The sequence below is a fragment of the Scyliorhinus torazame genome, chromosome 21 (genome assembly GCF_047496885.1).
Source record: "Scyliorhinus torazame isolate Kashiwa2021f chromosome 21, sScyTor2.1, whole genome shotgun sequence".
In the NCBI taxonomy this organism is placed as follows: Eukaryota; Metazoa; Chordata; class Chondrichthyes; order Carcharhiniformes; family Scyliorhinidae; genus Scyliorhinus; species Scyliorhinus torazame.
In genome coordinates, this window is record NC_092727.1 from 68,416,804 (window position 1) to 68,444,032 (window position 27,229).

Genomic DNA, 27,229 nt, shown 5'->3' on the forward strand with positions numbered 1-27,229 from the left:
GCCATTCCACTGCCAGCCCTCTGACTGAGTAATTCACCCAGTGCCATTCCACTGCCAGCCCTCTGACTGAGTAATTCACCCAGTGCCATTCCACTGCCAGCACTCTGACTGAGTAATTCACACAGTGCCATTCCACTGCCAGCTCTCTGACTGAGTAATTCACCCAGTGCCATTCCACTGCCAGCACTCTGACTGAGTAATTCACCCAGTGCCATTCCACTGCCAGCTCTCTGACTGAGTAATTCACCCAGTGCCATTCCACTGCCAGCACTCTGACTGAGTAATTCACCCAGTGCCATTCCACTGCCAGCACTCTGACTGAGTAATTCACCCAGTGCCATTCCACTGCCAGCCCTCTGACTGAGTAATTCACCCAGTGCCATTCCACTGCCAGCTCTCTGACTGAGTAATTCACCCAGTGCCATTCCACTGCCAGCACTCTGACTGAGTAATTCACCCAGTGCCATTCCACTGCCAGCACTCTGACTGAGTAATTCACCCAGTGCCATTCCACTGCCAGCCCTCTGACTGAGTAATTCACCCAGTGCCATTCCACTGCCAGCTCTCTGACTGAGTAATTCACCCAGTGCCATTCCACTGCCAGCACTCTGACTGAGTAATTCACCCAGTGCCATTCCACTGCCAGCTCTCTGACTGAGTAATTCACCCAGTGCCATTCCACTGCCAGCCCTCTGACTGAGTAATTCACCCAGTGCCATTCCACTGCCAGCCCTCTGACTGACTAATTCACCCAGTGCCATTCCACTGCCAGCTCTCTGACTGAGTAATTCACCCAGTGCCATTCCACTGCCAGCACTCTGACTGAGTAATTCACCCAGTGCCATTCCACTGCCAGCACTCTGACTGAGTAATTCACCCAGTGCCATTCCACTGCCAGCACTCTGACTGAATAATTCACCCAGTGCCATTCCACTGCCAGCATTCTGACTGAGTAATTCACCCAGTGCCATTCCACTGCCAGCCCTCTGACTGAGTAATTCACCCAGTGCCATTCCACTGCCAGCATTCTGACTGAGTAATTCACCCAGTGCCATTCCACTGCCAGCTCTCTGACTGAGTAATTCACCCAGTGCCATTCCACTGCCAGCACTCTGACTGAGTAATTCACCCAGTGCCATTCCACTGCCAGCATTCTGACTGAGTAATTCACCCAGTGCCATTCCACTGCCAGCACTCTGACTGAGTAATTCACCCAGTGCCATTCCACTGCCAGCCCTCTGGCTGAGTAATTCACCCAGTGCCATTCCACTGCCAGCCCTCTGACTGAGTAATTCACCCAGTTCCATTCCACTGCCAGCACTCTGACTGAGTAATTCACCCAGTGCCATTCCACTGCCAGCCCTCTGGCTGAGTAATTCACCCAGTGCCATTCCACTGCCAGCACCCTGACTGAGTAATTCACCCAGTGCCATTCCACTGCCAGCCCTCTGACTGAGTAATTCACCCAGTGCCATTCCACTGCCAGCACTCTGACTGAGTAATTCACCCAGTGCCATTCCACTGCCAGCTCTCTGACTGAGTAATTCACCCAGTGCCATTCCACTGCCAGCCCTCTGACTGAGTAATTCACCCAGTGCCATCCCACTGCCAGCTCTCTGACTGAGTAATTCACCCAGTGCCATTTCACTGCCAGCCCTCTGGCTGAGTAATTCACCCAGTGCCATTCCACTGCCAGCTCTCTGACTGAGTAATTCACCCAGTGCCATTCCACTGCCAGCTCTCTGACTGCGTAATTCACCCAGTGCCATTTCACTGCCAGCCCTCTGGCTGAGTAATTCACCCAGTGCCATTCCACTGCCAGCTCTCTGACTGAGCAATTCACCCAGTGCCATTCCACTGCCAGCACTCTGACTGAGTAATTCACCCAGTGCCATTCCACTGCCAGCTCTCTGACTGAGTAATTCACCCAGTGCCATTCCACTGCCAGCCCTCTGGCTGAGTAATTCACCCAGTGCCATTCCACTGCCAGCTCTCTGACTGAGTAATTCACCCAGTGCCATTCCACTGCCAGCACTCTGACTGAGTAATTCACCCAGAGCCATTCCACTGCCAGCACTCTGACTGAATAATTCACCCAGTGCCATTCCACTGCCAGCATTCTGACTGAGTAATTCACCCAGTGCCATTCCACTGCCAGCCCTCTGACTGAGTAATTCACCCAGTGCCATTCCACTGCCAGCATTCTGACTGAGTAATTCACCCAGTGCCATTCCACTGCCAGCTCTCTGACTGACTAATTCACCCAGTGCCATTCCACTACCAGCACTCTGACTGAGTAATTCACCCAGTGCCATTCCACTGCCAGCCCTCTGACTGAGTAATTCACCCAGTGCCATTCCACTGCCAGCCCTCTGACTGAGTAATTCACCCAGTGCCATTCCACTGCCAGCTCTCTGACTGAGTAATTCACCCAGTGCCATTCCACTGCCAGCCCTCTGACTGAGTAATTCACCCAGTGCCATTCCACTGCCAGCTCTCTGACTGAGTAATTCACCCAGTGCCATTCCACTGCCAGCACTCTGACTGAGTAATTCACCCAGTGCCATTCCACTGCCAGCCCTCTGACTGAGTAATTCACCCAGTGCCATTCCACTGCCAGCATTCTGACTGAGTAATTCACCCAGTGCCATTCCACTGCCAGCATTCTGACTGAGTAATTCACCCAGTGCCATTCCACTGCCAGCCCTCTGGCTGAGTAATTCACCCAGTGCCATTCCACTGCCAGCCCTCTGACTGAGTAATTCACCCAGTGCCATTCCACTGCCAGCCCTCTGGCTGAGTAATTCACCCAGTGCCATTCCACTGCCAGCCCTCTGACTGAGTAATTCACCCAGTGCCATTCCACTGCCAGCCCTCTGACTGAGTAATTCACCCAGTGCCATTCCACTGCCAGCTCTCTGACTGAGTAATTCACCCAGTGCCATTTCACTGCCAGCCCTCTGACTGAGTAATTCACCCAGTGCCATTCCACTGCCAGCCCTCTGACTGAGTAATTCACCCAGTGCCATTCCACTGCCAGCCCTCTGACTGAGTAATTCACCCAGTGCCATTCCACTGCCAGCTCTCTGACTGAGTAATTCACCCAGTGCCATTCCACTGCCAGCTCTCTGACTGAGTAATTCACCCAGTGCCATTTCACTGCCAGCCCTCTGACTGAGTAATTCACCCAGTGCCATTCCACTGCCAGCATTCTGACTGAGTAATTCACCCAGTGCCATTCCACTGCCAGCACTCTGACTGAGTAATTCACCCAGTGCCATTCCACTGCCAGCCCTCTGGCTGAGTAATTCACCCAGTGCCATTCCACTGCCAGCCCTCTGACTGAGTAATTCACCCAGTTCCATTCCACTGCCAGCACTCTGACTGAGTAATTCACCCAGTGCCATTCCACTGCCAGCCCTCTGGCTGAGTAATTCACCCAGTGCCATTCCACTGCCAGCACCCTGACTGAGTAATTCACCCAGTGCCATTCCACTGCCAGCCCTCTGACTGAGTAATTCACCCAGTGCCATTCCACTGCCAGCACTCTGACTGAGTAATTCACCCAGTGCCATTCCACTGCCAGCTCTCTGACTGAGTAATTCACCCAGTGCCATTCCACTGCCAGCCCTCTGACTGAGTAATTCACCCAGTGCCATTCCACTGCCAGCTCTCTGACTGAGTAATTCACCCAGTGCCATTTCACTGCCAGCCCTCTGGCTGAGTAATTCACCCAGTGCCATTCCACTGCCAGCTCTCTGACTGAGTAATTCACCCAGTGCCATTCCACTGCCAGCTCTCTGACTGCGTAATTCACCCAGTGCCATTTCACTGCCAGCCCTCTGGCTGAGTAATTCACCCAGTGCCATTCCACTGCCAGCTCTCTGACTGAGTAATTCACCCAGTGCCATTCCACTGCCAGCACTCTGACTGAGTAATTCACCCAGTGCCATTCCACTGCCAGCTCTCTGACTGAGTAATTCACCCAGTGCCATTCCACTGCCAGCCCTCTGGCTGAGTAATTCACCCAGTGCCATTCCACTGCCAGCTCTCTGACTGAGTAATTCACCCAGTGCCATTCCACTGCCAGCACTCTGACTGAGTAATTCACCCAGAGCCATTCCACTGCCAGCACTCTGACTGAATAATTCACCCAGTGCCATTCCACTGCCAGCATTCTGACTGAGTAATTCACCCAGTGCCATTCCACTGCCAGCCCTCTGACTGAGTAATTCACCCAGTGCCATTCCACTGCCAGCATTCTGACTGAGTAATTCACCCAGTGCCATTCCACTGCCAGCTCTCTGACTGACTAATTCACCCAGTGCCATTCCACTACCAGCACTCTGACTGAGTAATTCACCCAGTGCCATTCCACTGCCAGCCCTCTGACTGAGTAATTCACCCAGTGCCATTCCACTGCCAGCCCTCTGACTGAGTAATTCACCCAGTGCCATTCCACTGCCAGCTCTCTGACTGAGTAATTCACCCAGTGCCATTCCACTGCCAGCCCTCTGACTGAGTAATTCACCCAGTGCCATTCCACTGCCAGCTCTCTGACTGAGTAATTCACCCAGTGCCATTCCACTGCCAGCACTCTGACTGAGTAATTCACCCAGTGCCATTCCACTGCCAGCCCTCTGACTGAGTAATTCACCCAATGCCATTCCACTGCCAGCATTCTGACTGAGTAATTCACCCAGTGCCATTCCACTGCCAGCATTCTGACTGAGTAATTCACCCAGTGCCATTCCACTGCCAGCCCTCTGGCTGAGTAATTCACCCAGTGCCATTCCACTGCCAGCCCTCTGACTGAGTAATTCACCCAGTGCCATTCCACTGCCAGCCCTCTGGCTGAGTAATTCACCCAGTGCCATTCCACTGCCAGCCCTCTGACTGAGTAATTCACCCAGTGCCATTCCACTGCCAGCCCTCTGACTGAGTAATTCACCCAGTGCCATTCCACTGCCAGCTCTCTGACTGAGTAATTCACCCAGTGCCATTTCACTGCCAGCCCTCTGACTGAGTAATTCACCCAGTGCCATTCCACTGCCAGCCCTCTGACTGAGTAATTCACCCAGTGCCATTCCACTGCCAGCCCTCTGACTGAGTAATTCACCCAGTGCCATTCCACTGCCAGCTCTCTGACTGAGTAATTCACCCAGTGCCATTCCACTGCCAGCTCTCTGACTGAGTAATTCACCCAGTGCCATTTCACTGCCAGCCCTCTGACTGAGTAATTCACCCAGTGCCATTCCACTGCCGCCTTCTCCCCATAACTCTGCATTCTTCCTTTTCACATAATGATCCAATTATCTGTTGAATGCATTGATTGAATCTGCCTCCCCCACCCTCCCACATTCTCAGGCGATCATGTGGTGCTGTGGGAGCGTCCCTGTCTCTCAGACAGAAGCTCTGGGTTCACATCCCACCCCAGGACATGGTGGCCAAGGAGGAGATGTTCATATTTCCGCGCATGCGCGGGGGTTCTCGCCGGCCCCCGGGCAATATGGCAGAGTCCTACAGGGGTCCGGTGCGGAGGAAAGAAGGCCCCCACGGAAACAGCCGCCCGCAGGATCGGTAGGCCCCGATCGCGGGCCAGGCCACTGTGGGGCACCCCCCCGGGGTCGGATCACCCCACGCCCCTCCCCCAGGACCGCCCTCGCACACTTACCTGCCAGGTCCCACCGTGCGTGAGGAGAGTAATTCACGCCGGCAGGACTGGCCAAAACTGGATGGCCACTCGGCCCATCGAGGCCCGGAGAATCGCCTCTGTCAACCGCCGGTCCCGAGAAACGGTGGCGGAGAATAGGGCAGCTGGCAGCGGGGCGGGATTCGCGCTTCCCTCTGGGGATTCTCCGACCCAGCGGGTGGTCGGAGAATCCCGGCCAGGAAGTTTTCAAAGTTAAACATATCCTGCCATCCAAATCTCCAATCTTATTCTAATCTCTTTGCCTGACCTCAGCTAACATGGAAACTTGGGATTGGTAGCTAGATTTCTTGGATGTATGGAAACATAATGAGATCACAGCCCTCGATTCCAGGGATCTGTTATTTTACAGAAAATCTTGAAACTTCCTCGCAACCAAGGCAGACATGAACGATGAACTTCATCATCATTATCGCCAATGTACAATGTAATAAAGGTTATTACACTTCAGCCTTCAGCTGACTGCAGGGAAGAGTATTTTAGTCAAAGATGTCAAAGCTGAGACTAAGGTCAGGGTTTACCTGGCAGCAGTGATCACCGCATTTCGAAGATGTGGACAATCTACAGCAGCACCTCAAAGCACTGGAGAAGTACCACCAGTACTGCCTTCGCAAGATCCTCAAAATCCACTGGCGAGAAAGGCAGACCAGGAGCAGCATCCTCTCCCAAGCCCAGCATTGAGGTACCCGCCACTCAAAGCCAGCTTTGCCGGGTGGGACATTTATTTCATAAGTCTGATAGCAGACTCCCAAAGCAACTGCTCCATTTGAAACTTGGTCATCCGAAGAAGACTCCCAGAGGGAAGAACAGAAACACTTTGGGGAGGTCCTCGAAGCATTCCTGAAGAAGCTAAACATCACCATTGACTGATTGGAGCCCTTGTCCCAACCAGAATGAAGAATGCCCCTGTGGGGAGTGCAGAAAACTCCAAACATCACTTCCCTATTTCCCTGTTTGTGAAAGAGTCTGTAGATTGCACATTGGACTCAGCAACCATCCCAGAATTCACTGACCCGGAGTGGAAGTGAGTCATTCTCAATCCCATGTGGCTACCCAAGAAGAAACTATCTAAGCTGCTTGATTAGATTCTAGCCTGTAACTCACTCCACCTGTAACTCACTCCACCTGTAACTCACTCCACCTGTAATTCACTCCACCTGTAACTCACTCCACCTGTAACTCACCTGGGGATGGAACTGAAGAAGAGTATTGCTGCTGTGCTGAACAGAATTTAATGCTCTTGCCATGGCAAGTTTTCTGGCTGCGGGGCATTTCATTGGGTGGGACAATTCTGGGGGTCATGGCTGGGGACCCACACAGCCTTCCTGTCGCTACACCAATTAACATATGCAGATAAAATTTAATCATGGGTCAAGAAAAATGCAATGAATTATAACACAATGAACTATAACACAGTTTTAGGAAGCTGAGTTAACCACAAAGTTAGCTCAATAACTTCAGTGATAGCATCATAAAGTGTATCCAGGAGTTTGTTCGCTATTAATTCAGAAATATGTCTGCATTCATTGACAGTTCCCATGGCATCCGGTTCGCTCGCATCTTCTTTTGGCATATCTGCTGTGTTCATTTCAACTCCACTGCAGGTAAGGTCAAACACACTGGATGGTACATAGGAACTCGCTTGAGACGTCCCAAGGACACTGCACCAAGTAAATCTCTGATGGGGAGGCTTATGGTCAGTGTCCCACCCTGTGGCAGTTGAAGCCCTTAAATGGTGTCATGTGGGAAGCTCAAATAGCAAACTGTTACAACCTGCCCGGATCCTATTGGCTGGGAACAATTGGTTACATCATGTTGTATTTTAGGGTCCAATCAACTAACTAGAAGAACAGAAATTAACTGAGGGATAAATTAAAAGGGATAGCACGGTAGCACAGTGGGTAGCACTGTTGCTTCACAGCACCAAGGTCCCAGGTTTGATTCCCAGCTTCAGTCACTGTCTGTATGGAGTCTGCATGTTCTCCTCGTGTCTGTGTGGGTTTCCTCCGGGTGCTCATATTTCCTCCCACAAGTCTCGAAACACGTGCTGTTATGTAATTTGGACATTATGAATTCTCCCTCCGTGTACCTGAACAGGCGCCGGAATGTGGCGACTAGGGGATTTTCACAGTAACTTCATTGCAGTGTTAATGTAAGCCTACTTGTGACACTAATAAAGATTATTATTGTTATAAAAGACAAACGGAGCACAGCCCGAAAAGAACAACGAGGAACGGAAACTTCCCAAAATGTGGGCTACCTCATGTTTTTTTTTCGGGCCCAATCAACTAAATAGAAGAACAGAAATTAACTGGGAGATAAATTAAAAGATGCCGCTCCTAAAAGACAAACGAAGCACAGCCCAAAAAGAACAAAGAGGAACTGAAACTTAGAAACATCAAATCAAAATGTGGGTTACGTCATGTTCCTGGGAGAATATGAGCATCCCCAATGAAGACGGTCGGGGGGGGAGGGTACTTTCTGTTTGACTCGACAAACTCGTGCTGGATTCTTCATGGCCTTCACAAAACAAACCCTCCTGGGACTGCTTGCGTGTTTCCATGCGTTGGACGGGGTCCTCGACAGGCATTCAGTGCCTGATCAAAGTGGGATATGGGGGGAGCGTTGAAAGTTACCCTCCCTGCCTTTGCTGCCAAAACCTCTCCCCTGTGACTGCCCAAATTCCCCTCCCACCATCTCTCACGTATGACGTGGGTTCCTCGCCGATCCTGGGCCTAGGATGGCTGCATTACCGGCAGTAGCCACCATCTCCCCCATGCACAGTTGAGTAAAGGGCTACCTTTCAAACATCTCTTGCTAAATGTATCAGTGCTCAGTTAACCATCTACATTCTGCATGCTTATGTTCCCCGTCGGCAGCTGTTAAGCACTGTAATTAAATAATTGGTCACTGCAGTATCTCTCTGTCTTATCTCATGAAGCAGGCAGAGCTTTGAATTGGTTCAATCACTGTCTATTAAATCCTTATCGCTGCTGTAAAAACCTCAGCATTCTCAGGTGTCAGCTGGGCCTCAGTAGGAGCGTTCTCATCTCTGCAGCAGAAAGGCATGGGTTCAAGTCCCACTCTGGAGAGTTGCGTAGCGAGTCTGGCCCGCTACCGCTGCTAGCAAAAGTGGGGAATTTGGCGAGCCATTTTCTGGTCGCCAGCCCGCATGTCAACGGGATTTCCCATTAAAGCCACACCAAGCTGCCGGGAAACCCCCGGACAGGGCTGTGCTGTCTGGGGGACCAGAGAATCCTGCCACCAGTAAACGGCCGGAGAATTCTGGACTTGAGCACAAAATCCAGCCGGACATGCACAGCAATACTTTAATACGTTAATCTAAGACCCAGCTTGCCCTCTCAGGTGAATGCTAAAGATCACTGGGCATTGTTTCAAAGAATAGGGGGTTCTACCCACTGACCTGTCCAATCCGTGTACCTCAGCCAACATCACTTATCTTTTTATACTGCCTTTAGCATAGTAAAACAGCTCAAAGCAATTTCTCAGGAAAATTACCAAATTCATTTGACACACAAGGAGTTATTAGCACAGGTGACCAAAGGTTTGTTCAAAGGGGTAGGTTTCAAATAGCATCTTTATGAAGGAGAGAGGTAGGATAGCGGAGTGGTTTATGCAAAAAATTCAACGACGGTGTGAACAGGCCCCTACGGGGGCAGCACGGCGCTGGAGCGGTTCACGCCGCTCCAGCCTTCCATCCCGGCGTGAACTGTGTGCCGCTGGATCTGTGCATGCGCAGTGGCGCCGGCGTCAATGAGGACATGCGCAATGGCGCTGGCGCCAACACGCGCATGCGCGGTGGCCTCCCTCAATGCGCCGGCCCTGACGCAACATGGCGCGGGAGTTCAGGGGGCGGCGCGTAGGAAAATAGGCCCGGCGAATGAGAGACTGACCCGCCGATCGGTGGGCCCCGATCGCGTGCCAGGCCACATCGGAGGCCCCCCCCCCCGGGGTCGGAGCCCCCTTTCCCCCACACAGACCGCCCCTCGACCCTGCGCGCAGAGTTCCCGGCGGCTGCGACCAGGTGTGGACGGCGCCGGTGGGACTTAGCCATTTTAGAGCAGCCGCTCGGGACCCTGGAGCTGGAAGCAACTGTGCTAACCACTGTGCTACTGTGTTCCCTGAATTCCTGTTGGAATTTCATAGGTTTCTATGAGCCCCCCCCCCTCATTATTCTGAACTCCAGCGAATACAATCCTAACCGACACACTCTCTCCTCGTGCGTCAGTCCTGCCATCCTAGGAATCAGTCTGGTAAACCTTCACTGCACTCCCCCTATAGTTAGAACATCCTTCCTCGGCTAAGGAGATTAAAACTGCACACAATTATCCAGGTGTGGCCTCACCAAGGCCCTGTATAATTGCAGCAAGGCATCCCTGCTCCTGTACTCGAATCCTCTCGCTATGAAGGCCAGCATACCATTTGCCTTCTTTACCACCTGCTGCACTTGCATACTTATCTTCAGTGACTGGTGTACAAGGACATCCAGGTCTTGCTGTAGAAGTGCAGAAGGACATGGGGAAATAGGACTGCATGTTCACAAATCCCTGGGGTAGCAGGACCAAGGCATGAGGTGATTCAGAAGACATAAGGGAAATTTTCCTTTATTTGTTGGGGTATTGAATATAAGAGCCAGGGTGGTAATGCTGAATTATATAAAACACACTTAGACTGCAGCTAGAGTACTACATACATTTGTGGTCAGCACCCACCAAGAAAAACGTGATTGAATTAGTGATGGTAAGAAGGAGATTTAATAAGTTAGATGTCAGGATGGAAAATGTTAGCTATGGGTGAACAATGTATAGGCTGGGATTGTTCTCTTTGGAACAGAAGAGGCTGAGGAGCGATTTGATTGAGGTATACAAAATTATGAAGGGCCTGGATAGATTGGATGGAATAGGCCTAATTTTCTCAGCAGAGAGGTCCATATCCGGATGACACAGGTTGAAAGTAATTGGCAAAATGTAGAAGGGAGTTTTCACCCAGAGGGGAGTGGGAATTTGGAACCCTCTACCTGGAAGGGTTGTAGAGGATTGAATACGGCATGAGGTACCATCACAGAAATGACAGGCTGAAAGGTGCCAGAAACCTCTCTGGTTCTATGATTCCCACTACTGATCTGTGGATCAAAATTGACCTATAACGAAAAAATAATGTCGCGAGCTCCAGTGGAGTAAGCAATCTGAACTTCAAAACACTGCTGTTTGTAGTAGGTTGGTCCTGTGATGAAAATGAGGTTATTAAAAATAACTTCCTAGTTTGAGGAGAGTTGGGCAATCTAGCACTTATTTCTGTCCTGGAACCTACGTTACATAGGAATCCACCCATTAGCGATCAGTCAAGATGACAGAGGTAATGCTCAAAAGGTGCAGCAACCGAAACAGCACATCTGAATCATCAAACAGGGAGAGTGCTGGTAAATCTAATCTATAAATGGCAGAAGACAAGTTGCACCAGATAACTAACTAGATAGCTGGAATTGGCCATTGATCCTGACCACATTCTGTGTACTTTGGCCTGAAGTGAATTGAAGCCTTTGTCCACTGAGCGTTGTTAATCTTATTCTATCGTTTTGAGATAACATCAGAGTTTAGAGTTAAGATATTCCGATACAAATGGAATGCTGTTAATTCATATCACCCATGATCCTGCCTTAGAAACAGACAGGGAGAGAGTTCCCATAATTAACATTAAACTCAAACCACTTAAGATATTGGAGCAGAATTAGACCATTCAGCCCATCGAGTCTGCTCCGCCATTCGATCATAGCCGATATGTTCCTCATCCCCATTCTCCTGCCTCCTCCCTATAACCCCTGATCCCCTTATTAATCAAAAAATCCCCTTCTAATTAAGAACACTATATTTGTGCAGTACAAAGTCTTACAACACCAGGTTAAAGTCCAACAGGTTTGTTTAGATGTCACTAGCTTTCGGAGCGCTGCTCCTTCCTCAGGTGAATGAAGAGGTATGTTCCAGAAACATATATATAGACAAAATCAGAGATGCCAGACGATGCTTGGAATGCGACCATTAGCAGGTGATTAAATCTTTACAGATCCAGAGATGGGGTAACCCCAGGTTAAAGAGGTGTGAATTGTGTCAAGCCAGGACAGTTGGTAGGATTTTGCAGGCCAGATGGTGGGGGATGAATGTAATGCGACATGAATCCCAGGTCCCGGTTGAGGCCGCACTCATGTGTGCGGAACTTGGCTATAAGTTTCTGCTCGGCGATTCTGCGTTGTCGCGCGTCCTGAAGGCCGCCTTGGAGAACGCTTACCCGGAGATCAGAGGCTGAATGCCCTTGACTGCTGAAGTGTTCCCCGACTGGAAGGGAACATTCCTGCCTGGTGATTGTCGAGCGATGTCCATTCATTCGTTGTCGCAGCGTCTGCATGGTCTCGCCAATGTACCACGCTTCGGGACATCCTTTCCTGCAGCGTATGAGGTAGACAACGTTGGCCGAGTCGCACGAGTATGTACCGCGTACCCGGTGGGTGGTGTTCTCACGTGTAATGGTGGTATCCATGTCGATGATCTGGCACGTCTTGCAGAGATTGCCATGGCAGGGTTGTGTGGTGTCATGGTCACTGTTCTGAAGACTGGGTAGTTTGCTGCAAACAATGGTTTGTTTGAGGTTGCGCGGTTGTTTGAAGGCAAGTAGGGGGGTTGTGGGGATGACCTTGGCAAGATGTTCATCTTCATCAATGAAGTGTTGAAGGCTGTGAAGAAGATGACGTAGTTTCTCCGCTCCGGGGAAGTACTGGACGACGAAGGGTATTCTGTCGGTTGTGTCCCATGTTTGTCTTTTGAGGAGGTTGGTGCGGTTTTTCGCTGTGGCGCGTTGGAACTGTCGATCGATGAGTCGAGTGCCATATCCCGTTCGTACGAGGGCATCTTTCAACGTCTGTAGATGTCTGTTACGCTCCTCCTCGTCTGAGCAGATCCTGTGTATACGGAGAGCTTGTCCATAGGGGATAGCTTCTTTAATGTGTTTAGGGGGGAAGCTGGAGAAGTGTGGAGACGAGTGTGTCCAAGAATGCAACTGATTGAAATGACGCCCGACAACGCAGAATCGCCGAGCAGAAACTTATGGCCAAGTTCCGCACACATGAGTGTGGCCTCAACCGGGACCTGGGATTCATGTCGCATTACATTCATCCCCCACCATCTGGCCTGCAAAATCCTACCAACTGTCCTGGCTTGTCACAATTCACACCTCTTTAACCTGGGGTTACCCCATCTCTGGATCTGTAAAGATTTAATCACCTGCTAATGGTCGCATTCCAAGCATCGTCTGGCATCTCTGAATTTGTCTATATATATGTTTCTGGAACATACCTCTTCATTCACCTGAGGAAGGAGCAGTGCTCCGAAAGCTAGTGACATCGAAACAAACCTGTTGGACTTTAACCTGGTGTTGTAAGACTTCGAACTGTGCTCACCCCAGTCCAACGCCGGCATCTCCACATTGTGGTGTTGGGTGTTCTAACACACAGAAGAGCCAACACAGTTGCATATGGTACAACGCTTGTTTATTTAAACTCACTATTTACAACTTGGTCTTTGCACTCTGCACGTGGGGGGCTCCCTGCTTGTGGTGTTTCAACAGCTCTTTCATGCTTCCTTCCCCCCAGACCTACTGACCTCCAGGTGTCGTGCTCGTGCTTTTTATGTGGTTGGTGTTCTTGTCTGTGATTGGTTGTGGTGTTGTGTACTCTGATTTGCCTGTTAGTGTGTCCATCATGATGTGTGTGTTTGAATATCATGACATCCCCCCTTTTTACAAAGATATGTGCCTACGTGGTAATAAATATGATCGTGACGTGAGTGCATCTAAGAGTGTGTGTGTGTCGTGTGCAGCATGTGTCTATGACGGAACTATGTACATGGGGCGATGTCGAGTGCGTCACATGAATCCAGTTGTACCATAACATAACAGAAATGCGAACGAGAGAAGAAGAAAAAAAATTTTGAACAGTTGTCCAGTCAGACGACATCTGGAACGATAAACAACAACAGGTTATCATGTAAAATTGTCCAACTTATTAAACATATGAACTGTATTATAAGTCCATTCTAATGGGTTTGCGACGAATTCGGGTTGACCGCCTTAAGGGTGGATCAAGAACCACCGGCTGCTGTGCAGGCATGGCCATGGGTGGCGATGGAAAGGGCGTGATGTGCGGCAGCTCCACAAAGTCATCCTCGGAAGCCTGTTGAGGATCTGGCGTGTTGTGTGGCTGTGAACGTGGAAGTCGGCGAAGGGCGCGCCGATTGCGGCGACGCACGGAACCATCCGGCATGCGAACCAGGAACGAGCGGGGAGCCACTTGTCGGAGGACTTCGGCCGGTGCTGACCAGCCACCATACGGTTGATGGACGCGTACTTTGTCTCCGGAGGACAGGGGGGGCAGGTCCGTCGCTCGTGTGTCGTACCGACCTTTCTGGCGATCACGCTGCAGTTGCATGTCCCGAAGAACCGCCTCATGGTCTGTTGTCGGTGCCAGGACGGAAGGTACCGTCGTCCTGAGGGAGCGACCCATTAGTAGCTGCGCTGGCGAGAGGCCCGTGGATAACGGGGCCGATCGATAGGCCAGCAAGGCAAGGTTAAAGTCCGATCCGGCATCAGCCGCCTTGCACAGGAGCCGCTTTGCGATGTGGACACCCTTTTCAGCCTTCCCGTTCGATTGTGGATGCAGAGGGCTGGATGTCACATGAGTGAAACCATATGCTGCGGCAAAGGACGACCATTCACGGCTGGCAAAACAAGGTCCATTGTCTGACATGACAGTCCTTGGAATGCCATGGCGAGCAAACGTTTCCTTGCAGGCCCCAATGACTGCGGACGACGTCAGATCATGGAGAGGCATGACTTCCGGGTAGTTTGAGAAGTAGTCTATAATAACAATGTAATCTCTGCCGAGCGCGTGAAATAGGTCAACACCCACCTTCGCCCAGGGGGACGTCACCATCTCGTGTGGTAGAAGTGTTTCCGGAGGTTGCGCCGGCTGAAACCTCTGACAGGTTGTGCAGTTGAGCACCATGTTGGCTATTTTGCAGGACATTGCCCTTTTAAGTGTAGACCTCCACACTTGCTGCACGTCATGACGTCACGGCGTTCGTTGCGCCACTGCGCATGCGCAGTGCGATCTTGCGGTGGGCGCGCCTGCGCAGTGCGTCCCTCGTTGTGGCCGTTATTCTTGGCGCGCACCTGCGCGGGAGACCGCGAAAAGCGCGGGAAGCGGCCGCTGTCGTCCGGGCCGTGGGGCGGGAAGAAATCGACGGCCTGGATGCGTTCAACGTCGTGGGCGGCCTGGCTTGCCGATTCGACGGCTGGGGACCCCCTCCGTGCCAACTCGGACGCCTGAAATCGGGCAAAACGGCAGGCAGCATTCTCATGGAGGACACAGGCTTCCACAGCAGACGCTAAGGTGAGGCTCTTTATTTTAAGAAGCTGCTGGCGTAGGCCACTGGAGGCAACGCCAAAAACAATCTGGTCCCTGATCATGGACTCTGTGGTGGTGCCGTAACCGCAGGACTGCGCCAGAATCCGGAGGTGCGTCAAAAAGGGTTGAAAAAGCTCCTCCTTACCTTGCAGGCGTTGCTGAAAGATGTATCTTTCGAAAGTTTCGTTTACTTCAGTTTGAAAGTGCTGGTCCATTTTGAGGATGACCGTGTCATATTTGGCCTGGTTTTCGCCTTCCTCGAACACCAGTGAATTAAAGACATCATTTGGGTGGGGGCCTGCGTAGAAGAGGAGCATTGCAATCTTCGAATCATCCGAGACATTCTGTTTTTCGGTGGCACGGATGTACAGGTCAAATCGCTGCCTGTAGAGCTTCCAGTTGGTGCCTAGGTTCCCCGTGACTTGCATCGGCTGCGGTTTGCCGGTGTGGTCCATGTCCAGAATGGCAGGTTGGTAGGCAGGTATCGATCCACTCCTGTACCATGTGGTGTTGGGTGTTCTAACACACAGAAGAGCCAACACAGTTGCATATGGTACAACGCTTGTTTATTTAAACTCACTATTTACAACTTGGTCTTTGCACTCTGCACGTGGGGGGCTCCCTGCTTGTGGTGTTTCAACAGCTCTTTCATGCTTCCTTCCCCCCAGACCTACTGACCTCCAGGTGTCGTGCTCGTGCTTTTTATGTGGTTGGTGTTCTTGTCTGTGATTGGTTGTGGTGTTGTGTACTCTGATTTGCCTGTTAGTGTGTCCATCATGATGTGTGTGTTTGAATATCATGACACACATCATGACTATATTTGTGCACAAGGTGCTGTTACCTATTGGGCTACAGATCAAGAGCTGGAAGGTGGAGTTAGACAAAATATTTATTTCTTACGACGCAATAACATAAGAACTAGGAGAAGGAGTAGGCAATTTAGTCTCTGAAGCCTGCTCCACCGTTCAATATGATCTTGGCTGATCTCATCATGGCCTCAACTTCATCCTGCCCATTCTCCGTAACCCTTCAACCTTTACCAATGAAAAATCTGACTTAACTCCTCCTTAGATTTACCCACTGTCCCAGCAACCACCCCACTCTGGAGTAGCGCATTCCACAGGTCTACCCTTTGGGAGAAGTAGTTTCTCTTCATCTCTGCTTTAAATTTGCTGCCTCTTATCCTGGGACTATGGCCTCTCATTCTAGGATGCCTCACAAGAGGAAACATCCGCTCCACGCCTACTTTATCCTTACCTTTTATCATCTTATATACCTCAATTTGATCTCCCCTAATTCTTCTAAATTCTAGAGAGTGCTGGCCGAATCTGCTCAATCTCTCTTCATAAGACAAACTCCTCATCTTTGGTATCAACCCATAATAATAATTATCATAATAACCTTTTATTGTCACAAGTATGAAGTTACTGTGAAAAGCCAGTGAACCTCCTCTGAATTGCCTCCAATGCCACTACATCTTTCCTGAAATAAGGACCAAAACTGTGCACAATAGTCCAGGTGCGGTCTCATCAATGCCTTGTTCATTTGCAACAACACTTCCTTCATACTCTATTTCTTTAGCTATAAATGCTAACATTCCATTTGCTTTCTTTATTACCTGCTGTACCTGCAGCTAGTTTTCTGTGACTCATGCACGAGGCACCCAGATCCCTCTGACCAAAATGCATGACCTCACAATTATCCACATTAAACTGCATCTGCCACGTTTTGGCCCACTCACCTAACCTAACCATATCCATTTGTAAAGTTCTTATTTCCTCATTGCAACTTACTGTCCCACCTTTTTTAGTGTCATCTTCAAATTTGGCTATAGATCCATCTCTCCCTGCATTCAAGTCATTAATATAGATTGTAAATAGTTTGGGCCCAAGAACCGAATGCTGTGGCATCCCACTAGTTGCATCCTGCCATTCAGAAAAAGAATCATTTATCCCAACTCTCTGTCTTCTGTCCGTCAGCCAGTCTTCTATCCAAACTAATAAATTACCCCAAACCCATGTGATCTAACACTTCATCACACTTAAAGTCTTCCTTCCTACCTAAACATTATTATAGTGATGTTTGGCTGTAAAAACAGTCAGATTGACAAAGCAAATAGTTAGGCAGATTTGACCAAAACGCCCGACAGAGAATATTGTTCCACTCTGTGCCTCACTGAGGCAGGTTCTTACCTTGAAAAGTTGGAAAGCATATTCATCATCTGCTTCAATGTTGATCATCTTCAGCAGGTTTTTAATCTCTTTGAAGCTCATTTTGTTGTCCTTATTTTTGTCGGCCTTCCGCAGGTATTCATGGATCCAGGTGGATTGATGTAAGGAGGAGACTCAAAAATAAGAGAGGCTCAGAAAATGAAATTGGTTGAACGTTATAGAGCAAGACTACACCTGGTCTGGGATACATACCCACACACATACACAGATAGACACAGATATACATACACAAACAGAGACACACATATATGCAGACAGACACACACATACACAGACTCAGACATGCACATGGACACACCACAGACAAACACAGGCCCAGACACACATACCCAAACACACAGACAGACACACACACAGACACACATACATACGCACATCACAAACATACACAGGCCCAGACACACATACCCAAACACACAGACAGACAGGCACACACACCGACACACATACATACACACACCACAGACATACACAGACCCAGACACGCATACCTACACATATACACATGCGCACATACATGCACACATGGGCACCCACACACGCACAAACATGCACATGCACTCAACTGGAGCTGACTATAGAAAACAATTTCAAAAGGATATTGATGAATTTTCTCTTGCTGGCTCATGGTCTCTGCTTTTTTTCTCAGTTTTTTAAAACCTTGAACCCATCGCCTCCCCTCTTCCTCAGATGCTGCCACGAGGTCCATGTTTGTACGATTGCCCGTGAAGACGATGGTGAAACACCGTTTCTCAGAGAATCTGTTGCCATGTTTCTTCATCACCTCTGACCGGTGACCTTCTTGAACCTCCCGGATATCCATCACTGAGACTGAAATACCAGACAAAAGATTAGCAAACGACCCGCACTATGCAACTCCCTCTAACACATTGCTCAATCAACACAGATCACAATCTCGTTTTGCGCCCTTCACAATCTCCAGATGTCTGAAAGTATGCCTTGCAGTCAATGAAGTGCCTCTGACTGGTTGTTGTGGTGAACCACTGTAATAGGGGATGTAAGGTAGGACCTGCACTACAGGTTCGCCGGTAGCCCCTGCCGGCTGGCTCCGCCCCGGCAGAACTGTATAAATATGCATGACCTCCAGTGCCCTGCCATTTCGCCAGCTGCAACAGGAGGCCACACATCTGACTGTAATAAAGCCACAGTTGTTCCCAACTTTAGTCTTTGTGCAATTGATCGTGCATCAATTTATTACAGTCAGATTTTCCGCAGAATGGATATCAGAATTAACCCCGATCGCCTGCAGCTGGATCCGCACTCGCCCGACTCCAGGAAATACTTTACTCACTGGCTAGCATGTTTTGAGGCTTACATCAACGGTGCGGACCCCGCGCCAACGGAGGCTCAGAAGATAAACGTCCTGTACTCCAGACTGAGCTCCAGCGTGTTCCCGTTGATCCAAGACGCCACGAATTACACAAAAGCAATGGAACTCCTTAAGGAACACTACGTGCAGAAGGCGAACACGCTCTTTGCCAGGCATGTACTCGCCACCCGCTCGCAACTACCTGGTGAGTCCATCGAAGACTTCTGGCGGGCCCTAATTCCACTGGTCCGGGACTGTGACTGTCAGGCCGTCACGGCCGCCGAACACTCGAATCTCCTCATGCGCGATGCTTTCGTGACGGGGATTGCCGATAGAACCGATAGAAGTCAGAGAGTGGTGGTGGATGGCAAATATTCAGCCTGGATCCCAGTTACCAGTGGCGTACCGCAGGGATCAGTTCTGGGTCCTCTGCTGTTTGTGATTTTCATTAATGACTTGGATGAGGGAGTTGAAGGGTGGGTCAGTAAATTTGCAGACGATACGAAGATTGGTGGAGTTGTGGATAGTAAGGAGGGCTGTTGTCGGTTGCAAAGAGACATAGATAGGATGCAGAGCTGGGCTGAGAAGTGGCAGATGGAGTTTAACCCTGAAAAGTGTGAGGTTGTCCATTTTGGAAGGACAAATATGAATGCGGAATACGGGGTTAACGGTAGAGTTCTTGGCAATGTGGAGGAGCAGAGAGATCTTGGGGTCTATGTTCATACATCTTTGAAAGTTGCCACTCAAGTGGATAGAGCTGTGAAGGAGGCCTATGGTGTGCTCACGTTCATTAACAGAGGGATTGAATTTAAGAGCCGTGAGGTGATGATGCAGCTGTACAAAACTTTGGTAAGGCCACATTTGGAGTACTGTGTACAGTTCTGGTCGCCTCATTTTAGGAAGGATGTGGAAGCTTTGGAAAAGGTGCAAAGGAGATTTACCAGGATGTTGCCTGGAATGGAGAGTAGGTCTTATGAGGAAAGGTTGAGGGTGCTAGGCCTTTTCTCATTAGAACGGAGAAGGATGAGGGGCGACTTGATAGAGGTTTATAAGATGATCAGGTACACCCAGCACCCCGTGTAACACACTGCTCAGTACATTCAGCACCCTGTAACACACTGCTCAGTACACCCAGCATCCTGTGTAACACACTGCTCAGTACACCCAGCACCTTGTGTAACACACTGCTCAGTACACCCAGCACTCTGTGTAACACACAGCTCAGTACATCCAGCACCCTGTGTAACACACAGCTCAGTACACCCAGCACCCTGTGTAAAGCACTGCCCAGTACACCCAGCACCCTGTGTAACACACTGCTCAGTACACCCAGCACCCTGTGTAACACACTGCTCAGTACACCCAGCACCCTGTGTAACACACTGCTCAGTACACCCAGCACCCTGTGTAACACACTGCTCAGTACACCCAGCACCCGGTGTAACACACTTCTCAGTACACCCAGCACCCTGTGTAACACACAGCTCAGTACACCCAGCACCCTGTGTAAAGCACTGCTCAGTACACCCAACACCCTGTGTAACACACAGCTCAGTACACCCAGCACCATGTGTAACACACTGCTCTGTACACCCAGCACCCTGTGTAACACACTGCTCAGTACACCCAGCACCCTGTGAAACACACTGCTCAGTACACCCAGCACCCTGTGTAACACATTGCTCAGTACACCCAGCACCCTGTGAGACACACTGCTCTGTACACCCAGCACCCTGTGTAACACACTGCTCAGTACACCCAGCACCCTGTGAGACACACTGCTCTGTACACCCAGCACCCTGTGAAACACACTGCTCTGTACACCCAGCACCCTGTGTAACACACTGCTCAGTACACCCAGCACCCTGTGTGACACACAGCTCAGTACACCCAGCACCCTGTGTAACACACTGCTCTGTACACCCAGCACCCTGTGAAACACACTGCTCAGTACACCCAGCACGCTGTGTAACACACTGCTCAGTACACCCAGCATCCTGTGTAACGCACTGCTCTGTACACCCAGCACCCTGTGTAACACACTGCTCAGTACACACAGCACCCTGTGTAACACACTGCTCTGTACACCCAGCACCCTGTGTAACACACTGCTCAGTACACCCAGCACACTGTGTAACGCACTGCTCAGTACACCCAGCACCCTGTGTGACACACAGCTCAGTACACCCAGCACCCTGTGTAACACACTGCTCAGTACACCCAGCACGCTGTGTAACACACAGCTCAGTACACCCAGCATCCTGTGTAACACACTGCTCAGTACACCCAGCACCCTGTGTAACACACTGCTCAGTACACACAGCACCCTGTGTGACACACAGCTCAGTACACCCAGCACCCTGTGTAACACACAGCTCAGTACACCCAGCACCCTGTGTAACACACTGCTCAGTACACCCAGCACACTGTGTAACGCACTGCTCAGTACACCCAGCACCCTGTGTAACGCACTGCTCAGTACACCCAGCACCCTGTGTAACACACGGTTCAGTACACCCAGCACCCTGTGTAACACACGGCTCAGTACACCCAGCACCCTGTGTAACACACTGCTCAGTACACCCAGCACACTGTGTAACGCACTGCTCAGTACACCCAGCACCCTGTGTAACGCACTGCTCAGTACACCCAGCACCCTGTGTAACACACGGCTCAGTACACCCAGCACCCTGTGTAACACACAGCTCAGTACACCCAGCACCCTGTGTAACGCACTGCTCAGTACACCCAGCACCCTGTGTAATACATGGCTCAGTACACCCAGCACCCTGTGAAACACACTGCTCAGTACACCCAGCACGCTGTGTAACACACTGGTCAGTACACCCAGCACCCTGTGTAACACACAGCTCAGTACACCCAGCACCCTGTGTAACACACAGCTCAGTACACCCAGCACCCTGTGTAACGCACTGCTCAGTACACCCAGCATCCTGTGTATCACACAGCTCAGTACACCCAGCACCCTGTGTAACACACTTCTCAGTACACCCAGCACCCTGTGTAACACACGGCTCAGTACACCCAGCACCCTGTGTAACACACTGCTCAGTACACCCAGCACCCTGTGTAACGCACTGCTCAGTACACCCAGCATCCTGTGTAACACACAGCTCAGTACACCCAGCACCCTGTGTAACACACTGCTCAGTACACCCAGCACCCTGTGTAACACACTGCTCAGTACACCCAGCACCCTGTGTAACGCACTGCTCAGTACACCCAGCACCCTGTGTAACACACTGCTCAGTACACCCAGCACTATGTGTAACACACTGCTCAGTACACCCAGCACCCTGTGTAACGCACAGCTCAGTACACCCAGCACCCTGTGTGACACACTGCTCAGTACACCCAGCACCCTGTGTAACACACTGCTCAGTACACCCAGCACCCTGTGTAACACACTGCTCAGTACACCCAGCACCCTGTGTAACACACTGCTCAGTACACCCAGCACCCTGTGTAACACACAGCTCAGTACACCCAGCACCCTGTGTAACACACTGCTCAGTACACCCAGCACCCTGTGTAACACACTGCTCAGTACACCCAGCACACTGTGTAACACACTGCTCAGCACACGCAGCACCCTGTGTAACACACTGCTCAGTACACCCAGCACCCTGTGTAACACACAGCTCAGTACACCCAGCACCTTGTGTAACACACTGCTCAGTACACCCAGCACCTTGTGTAACACACTGCTCAGTACACCCAGCACCCTGTGTAACACACTGCTCTGTACACCCAGCACCCTGTGTAACACACGGCTCAGTACACCCAGCACCCTCTGTAACACACTGCTCTGTACACCCAGCACCCTGTGTAACACACGGCTCAGTACACCCAGCACCCTGTGTAACACACTGCTCAGTACACCCAGCACCCTGTGTAACACACGGCTCAGTACACCCAGCACCCTCTGTAACACACTGCTCTGTACACCCAGCACCCTGTGTAACACACTGCTCAGTACACCCAGCACCCTGTGTAACACACTGCTCAGTACACCCAGCACCCTGTGTAACGCACAGCTCAGTACACCCAGCACCCTGTGTGACACACTGCTCAGTACACCCAGCACCCTGTGTAACACACTGCTCAGTACACCCAGCACCCTGTGTAACACACTGCTCAGTACACCCAGCACCCTGTGTAACACACTGCTCAGTACACCCAGCACCCTGTGTAACACACAGCTCAGTACACCCAGCACCCTGTGTAACACACTGCTCAGTACACCCAGCACCCTGTGTAACACACTGCTCAGTACACCCAGCACACTGTGTAACACACTGCTCAGCACACGCAGCACCCTGTGTAACACACTGCTCAGTACACCCAGCACCCTGTGTAACACACAGCTCAGTACACCCAGCACCTTGTGTAACACACTGCTCAGTACACCCAGCACCTTGTGTAACACACTGCTCAGTACACCCAGCACCCTGTGTAACACACTGCTCTGTACACCCAGCACCCTGTGTAACACACGGCTCAGTACACCCAGCACCCTCTGTAACACACTGCTCTGTACACCCAGCACCCTGTGTAACACACGGCTCAGTACACCCAGCACCCTGTGTAACACACTGCTCAGTACACCCAGCACCTTGTGTAACACACGGCTCAGTACACCCAGCACCCTGTGTAACACACTGCTCTGTACACCCAGCACCCTGTGTAACACACGGCTCAGTACACCCAGCACCCTGTGTAACACACTGCTCAGTACACCCAGCACCCTGTGTAACACACTGCTCAGTACACCCAGCACCCTGTGTATCAAACTGCTCAGTACACCCAGCACCCTGTGTAACACACGGCTCAGTACACCCAGCACCCTGTGTAACACACGGCTCAGTACACCCAGCACCCTGTGTATCAAACTGCTCAGTACACCCAGCACCCTGTGTAACCCACAGCTCAGTACACCCAGCACCCTGTGGAACTCACTGCTCAGTACACCCAGCACCCTGTGTATCAAACTGCTCAGTACACCCAGGACCCTGTGTAACACACGGCTCAGTACACCCAGCACCCTGTGTAACACACTGCTCAGTACACCCAGCACCCTGTGTAACACACTGCTCAGTACACCCAGCACCCTGTGTAACACACTGGTCATTACACCCAGCACCCTGTGTAACACACAGCTCAGTACACCCAGCACCTGTGTAACACACGGCTCAGTACACCCAGCACCCTGTGTAACACACTGCTCAGTACACCCAGCACCCTGTGTAACACACTGCTCAGTACACCCAGCACCCTGTGTAACACACTGCTCAGTACACCCAGCACCCTGTGTAACACACTGCTCAGTACACCCAGCACCCTGTGTAACACACTGCTCAGTACACCCAGCACTCTGTGTAACACACTGCTCAGTACACCCAGCACCCTGTGTAACACACAGCTCAGTACACCCAACACCCTGTGTAACACACTGCTCAGTACACCCAGCACCCTGTGTAACACACTGCTCAGTACACCCAGCACCCTGTGTAACACACAGCTCAGTACACCCAGCACCCTGTGTAACACACAGCTCAGTACACCCAGCACCCTGTGTAACACACTGCTCAGTACACCCAGCACCCTGTGTAACACACTGCTCAGTACACCCAGCACCCTGTGTAACACACTGCTCAGTACACCCAGCACCTTGTGTAACACACTGCTCAGTACACCCAACACCCTGTGTAACACACTGCTCAGTACACCCAGCACCCTGTGTAACACATAGCTCAGTACACCCAGCACCCTGTGTAACGCACTGCTCAGTACACCCAGCACCCTGTGTAACACACTGCTCAGTATACCCAGCACCCTGTGTAACACACAGCTCAGTACACCCAGCACCCTGTGTATCCCACAGCTCAGTACACCCAGCACCCTGTGGAACTCACTGTTCAGTACACCCAGCACCCTGTGTATCAATCTGCTCTGTACACCCAGCACCCTGTGTAACACACTGCTCAGTACACGCAGCACCTTGTGTAACACACTGCTCAGTACACCCAGCACCCTGTGTGACACACTGCTCAGTACACCCAGCACCCTGTGTAACACATTGCTCAGTACACCCAGCACCCTGTGTAACTCACTGCTCAGTACACCCAGCACCCTGTGTATCACACTGCTCTGTACACCCAGCACCCTGTGTAACACACTGCTCAGTACACCCAGCACCCTGTGTAACACACTGCTCAGTACACCCAGCACCCTGTGTAACACACTGCTCAGTACACCCAGCACCCTGTGTAACACACTGCTCAGTACACCCAGCACCCTGTGTAACACACTGCTCAGTACACCCAGCACTCTGTGTAACACACTGCTCAGTACACCCAGCACCCTGTGTAACACACAGCTCAGTACACCCAACACCCTGTGTAACACACTGCTCAGTACACCCAGCACCCTGTGTAACACACTGCTCAGTACACCCAGCACCCTGTGTAACACACAGCTCAGTACACCCAGCACCCTGTGTAACACACAGCTCAGTACACCCAGCACCCTGTGTAACACACTGCTCAGTACACCCAGCACCCTGTGTAACACACTGCTCAGTACACCCAGCACCCTGTGTAACACACTGCTCAGTACACCCAGCACCTTGTGTAACACACTGCTCAGTACACCCAGCACCCTGTGTAACACACAGCTCAGTACACCCAGCACCCTGTGTAACACACTGCTCAGTACACCCAGCACCCTGTGTAACACACAGCTCAGTACACCCAGCACCCTGTGTAACACACTGCTCAGTACACCCAGCACCCTGTGTGACACACAGCTCAGTATACCCAGCACCCTGTGTAACACACTGCTCAGTACACCCAGCACCCTGTGTAACACACAGCTCAGTACACCCAGCACCCTGTGTAACACAAAGCTCAGTACACCCAGCATCCTGTGTAACACACTGCTCAGTACACCCAGCACCCTGTGTCACACACAGCTCAGTACACCCAGCACCCTGTGTAACACACTGCTCAGTATACCCAGCACCCTGTGTAACACACAGCTCAGTACACCCAGCACCCTGTGTAACACACAGCTCAGTACACCCAGCACCCTGTGTAACACACAGCTCAGTACACCCAGCACCCTGTGTAACACAAAGCTCAGTACACCCAGCACCCTGTGTGACACACAGCTCAGTACACCCAACACCCTGTGTAACACACTGCTCAGTACACCCAGCACCCTGTGTAACACACTGCTCAGTACACCCAGCACCCTGTGTAACACACTGCTCAGTACACCCAGCACCCTGTGTAACACACTGCTCAGTACACCCAGCACCCTGTGTAACACACTGCTCAGTACACCCAGCACCCTGTGTAACACACTGCTCAGTACACCCAGCACCCTGTGTAACACACTGCTCAGTACACCCAGCACCCTGTGTAACACACTGCTCAGTACACCCAGCACCCTGTGTAACACACTGCTCAGTACACCCAGCACCCTGTGTAACACACAGCTCAGTACACCCAGCACCCTGTGTAACACAAAGCTCAGTACACCCAGCACCCTGTGTGACACACAGCTCAGTACACCCAGCACCCTGTGTAACACACTGCTCAGTACACCCAGCACCCTGTATAACACACAGCTCAGTACACCCAGCACCCTGTGTAACACACTGCTCAGTACACCCAGCACCCTGTGTAACACACTGCTCAGTACACCCAGCACCCTGTGTAACACACTGCTCAGTACACCCAGCACCCTGTGTAACACACTGCTCAGTACACCCAAAACCCTGTGTAACACACTGCTCAGTACACCCAGCACCCTGTGTAACACACAGCTCTGTACACCCAGCACCCTGTGTAACACACTGCTCAGTACACCCAGCATCCTGTGTAACACACTGCTCAGTACACCCAGCACCTTGTGTAACACACTGCTCAGTACACCCAGCACCCTGTGTAACACACTGCTCAGTACACCCAGCACCCTGTGTAACTCACTGCTCAGTACACCCAGCACCCTGTGTAACACACTGCTCAGTACACCCAGCACCCTGTGTAACACACTGCTCAGTACACCCAGCACCCTGTGTAACACACTGCTCAGTACACCCAGCACCCTGTGTAACACACAGCTCTGTACACCCAGCACCCTGTGTAACACTCTGCTCAGTACACCCAGCATCCTGTGTAACACACTGCTCAGTACACCCAGCACCCTGTGTAACACACTGCTCAGTACACCCAGCACCCTGTGTAACACACAGCTCTGTACACCCAGCACCCTGTGTAACACACTGCTCAGTACACCCAGCACCCTGTAACACACAGCTCAGTACACCCAGCACCCTGTGTAACACACTGCTCAGTATACCCAGCACCCTGTGTAACACACAGCTCAGTACACCCAGCACCCTGTGTAACACACAGCTCAGTACACCCAGCACCCTGTGTAACACACAGCTCAGTACA

The 27,229-nt window shown here is 51.1% G+C and overlaps 1 protein-coding gene across 1 annotated transcript in view; it reads right to left on the bottom strand.

The window, feature by feature from the left end:
* LOC140398336 (1-phosphatidylinositol 4,5-bisphosphate phosphodiesterase delta-3-like) overlaps positions 1–27,229 on the bottom strand; it is a 567,936-nt gene that overhangs the window by 382,862 nt on the left and 157,845 nt on the right. Inside the window, exons 3-4 of the mRNA XM_072486917.1 lie at positions 18,016–18,244; positions 17,375–17,504 (exon numbers count right to left, since the gene is read on the bottom strand). Of these exons, the coding sequence (XP_072343018.1) occupies positions 17,375–17,504; positions 18,016–18,244 (359 nt within the window). The remainder of the gene's footprint in view (positions 1–17,374; positions 17,505–18,015; positions 18,245–27,229) is intronic.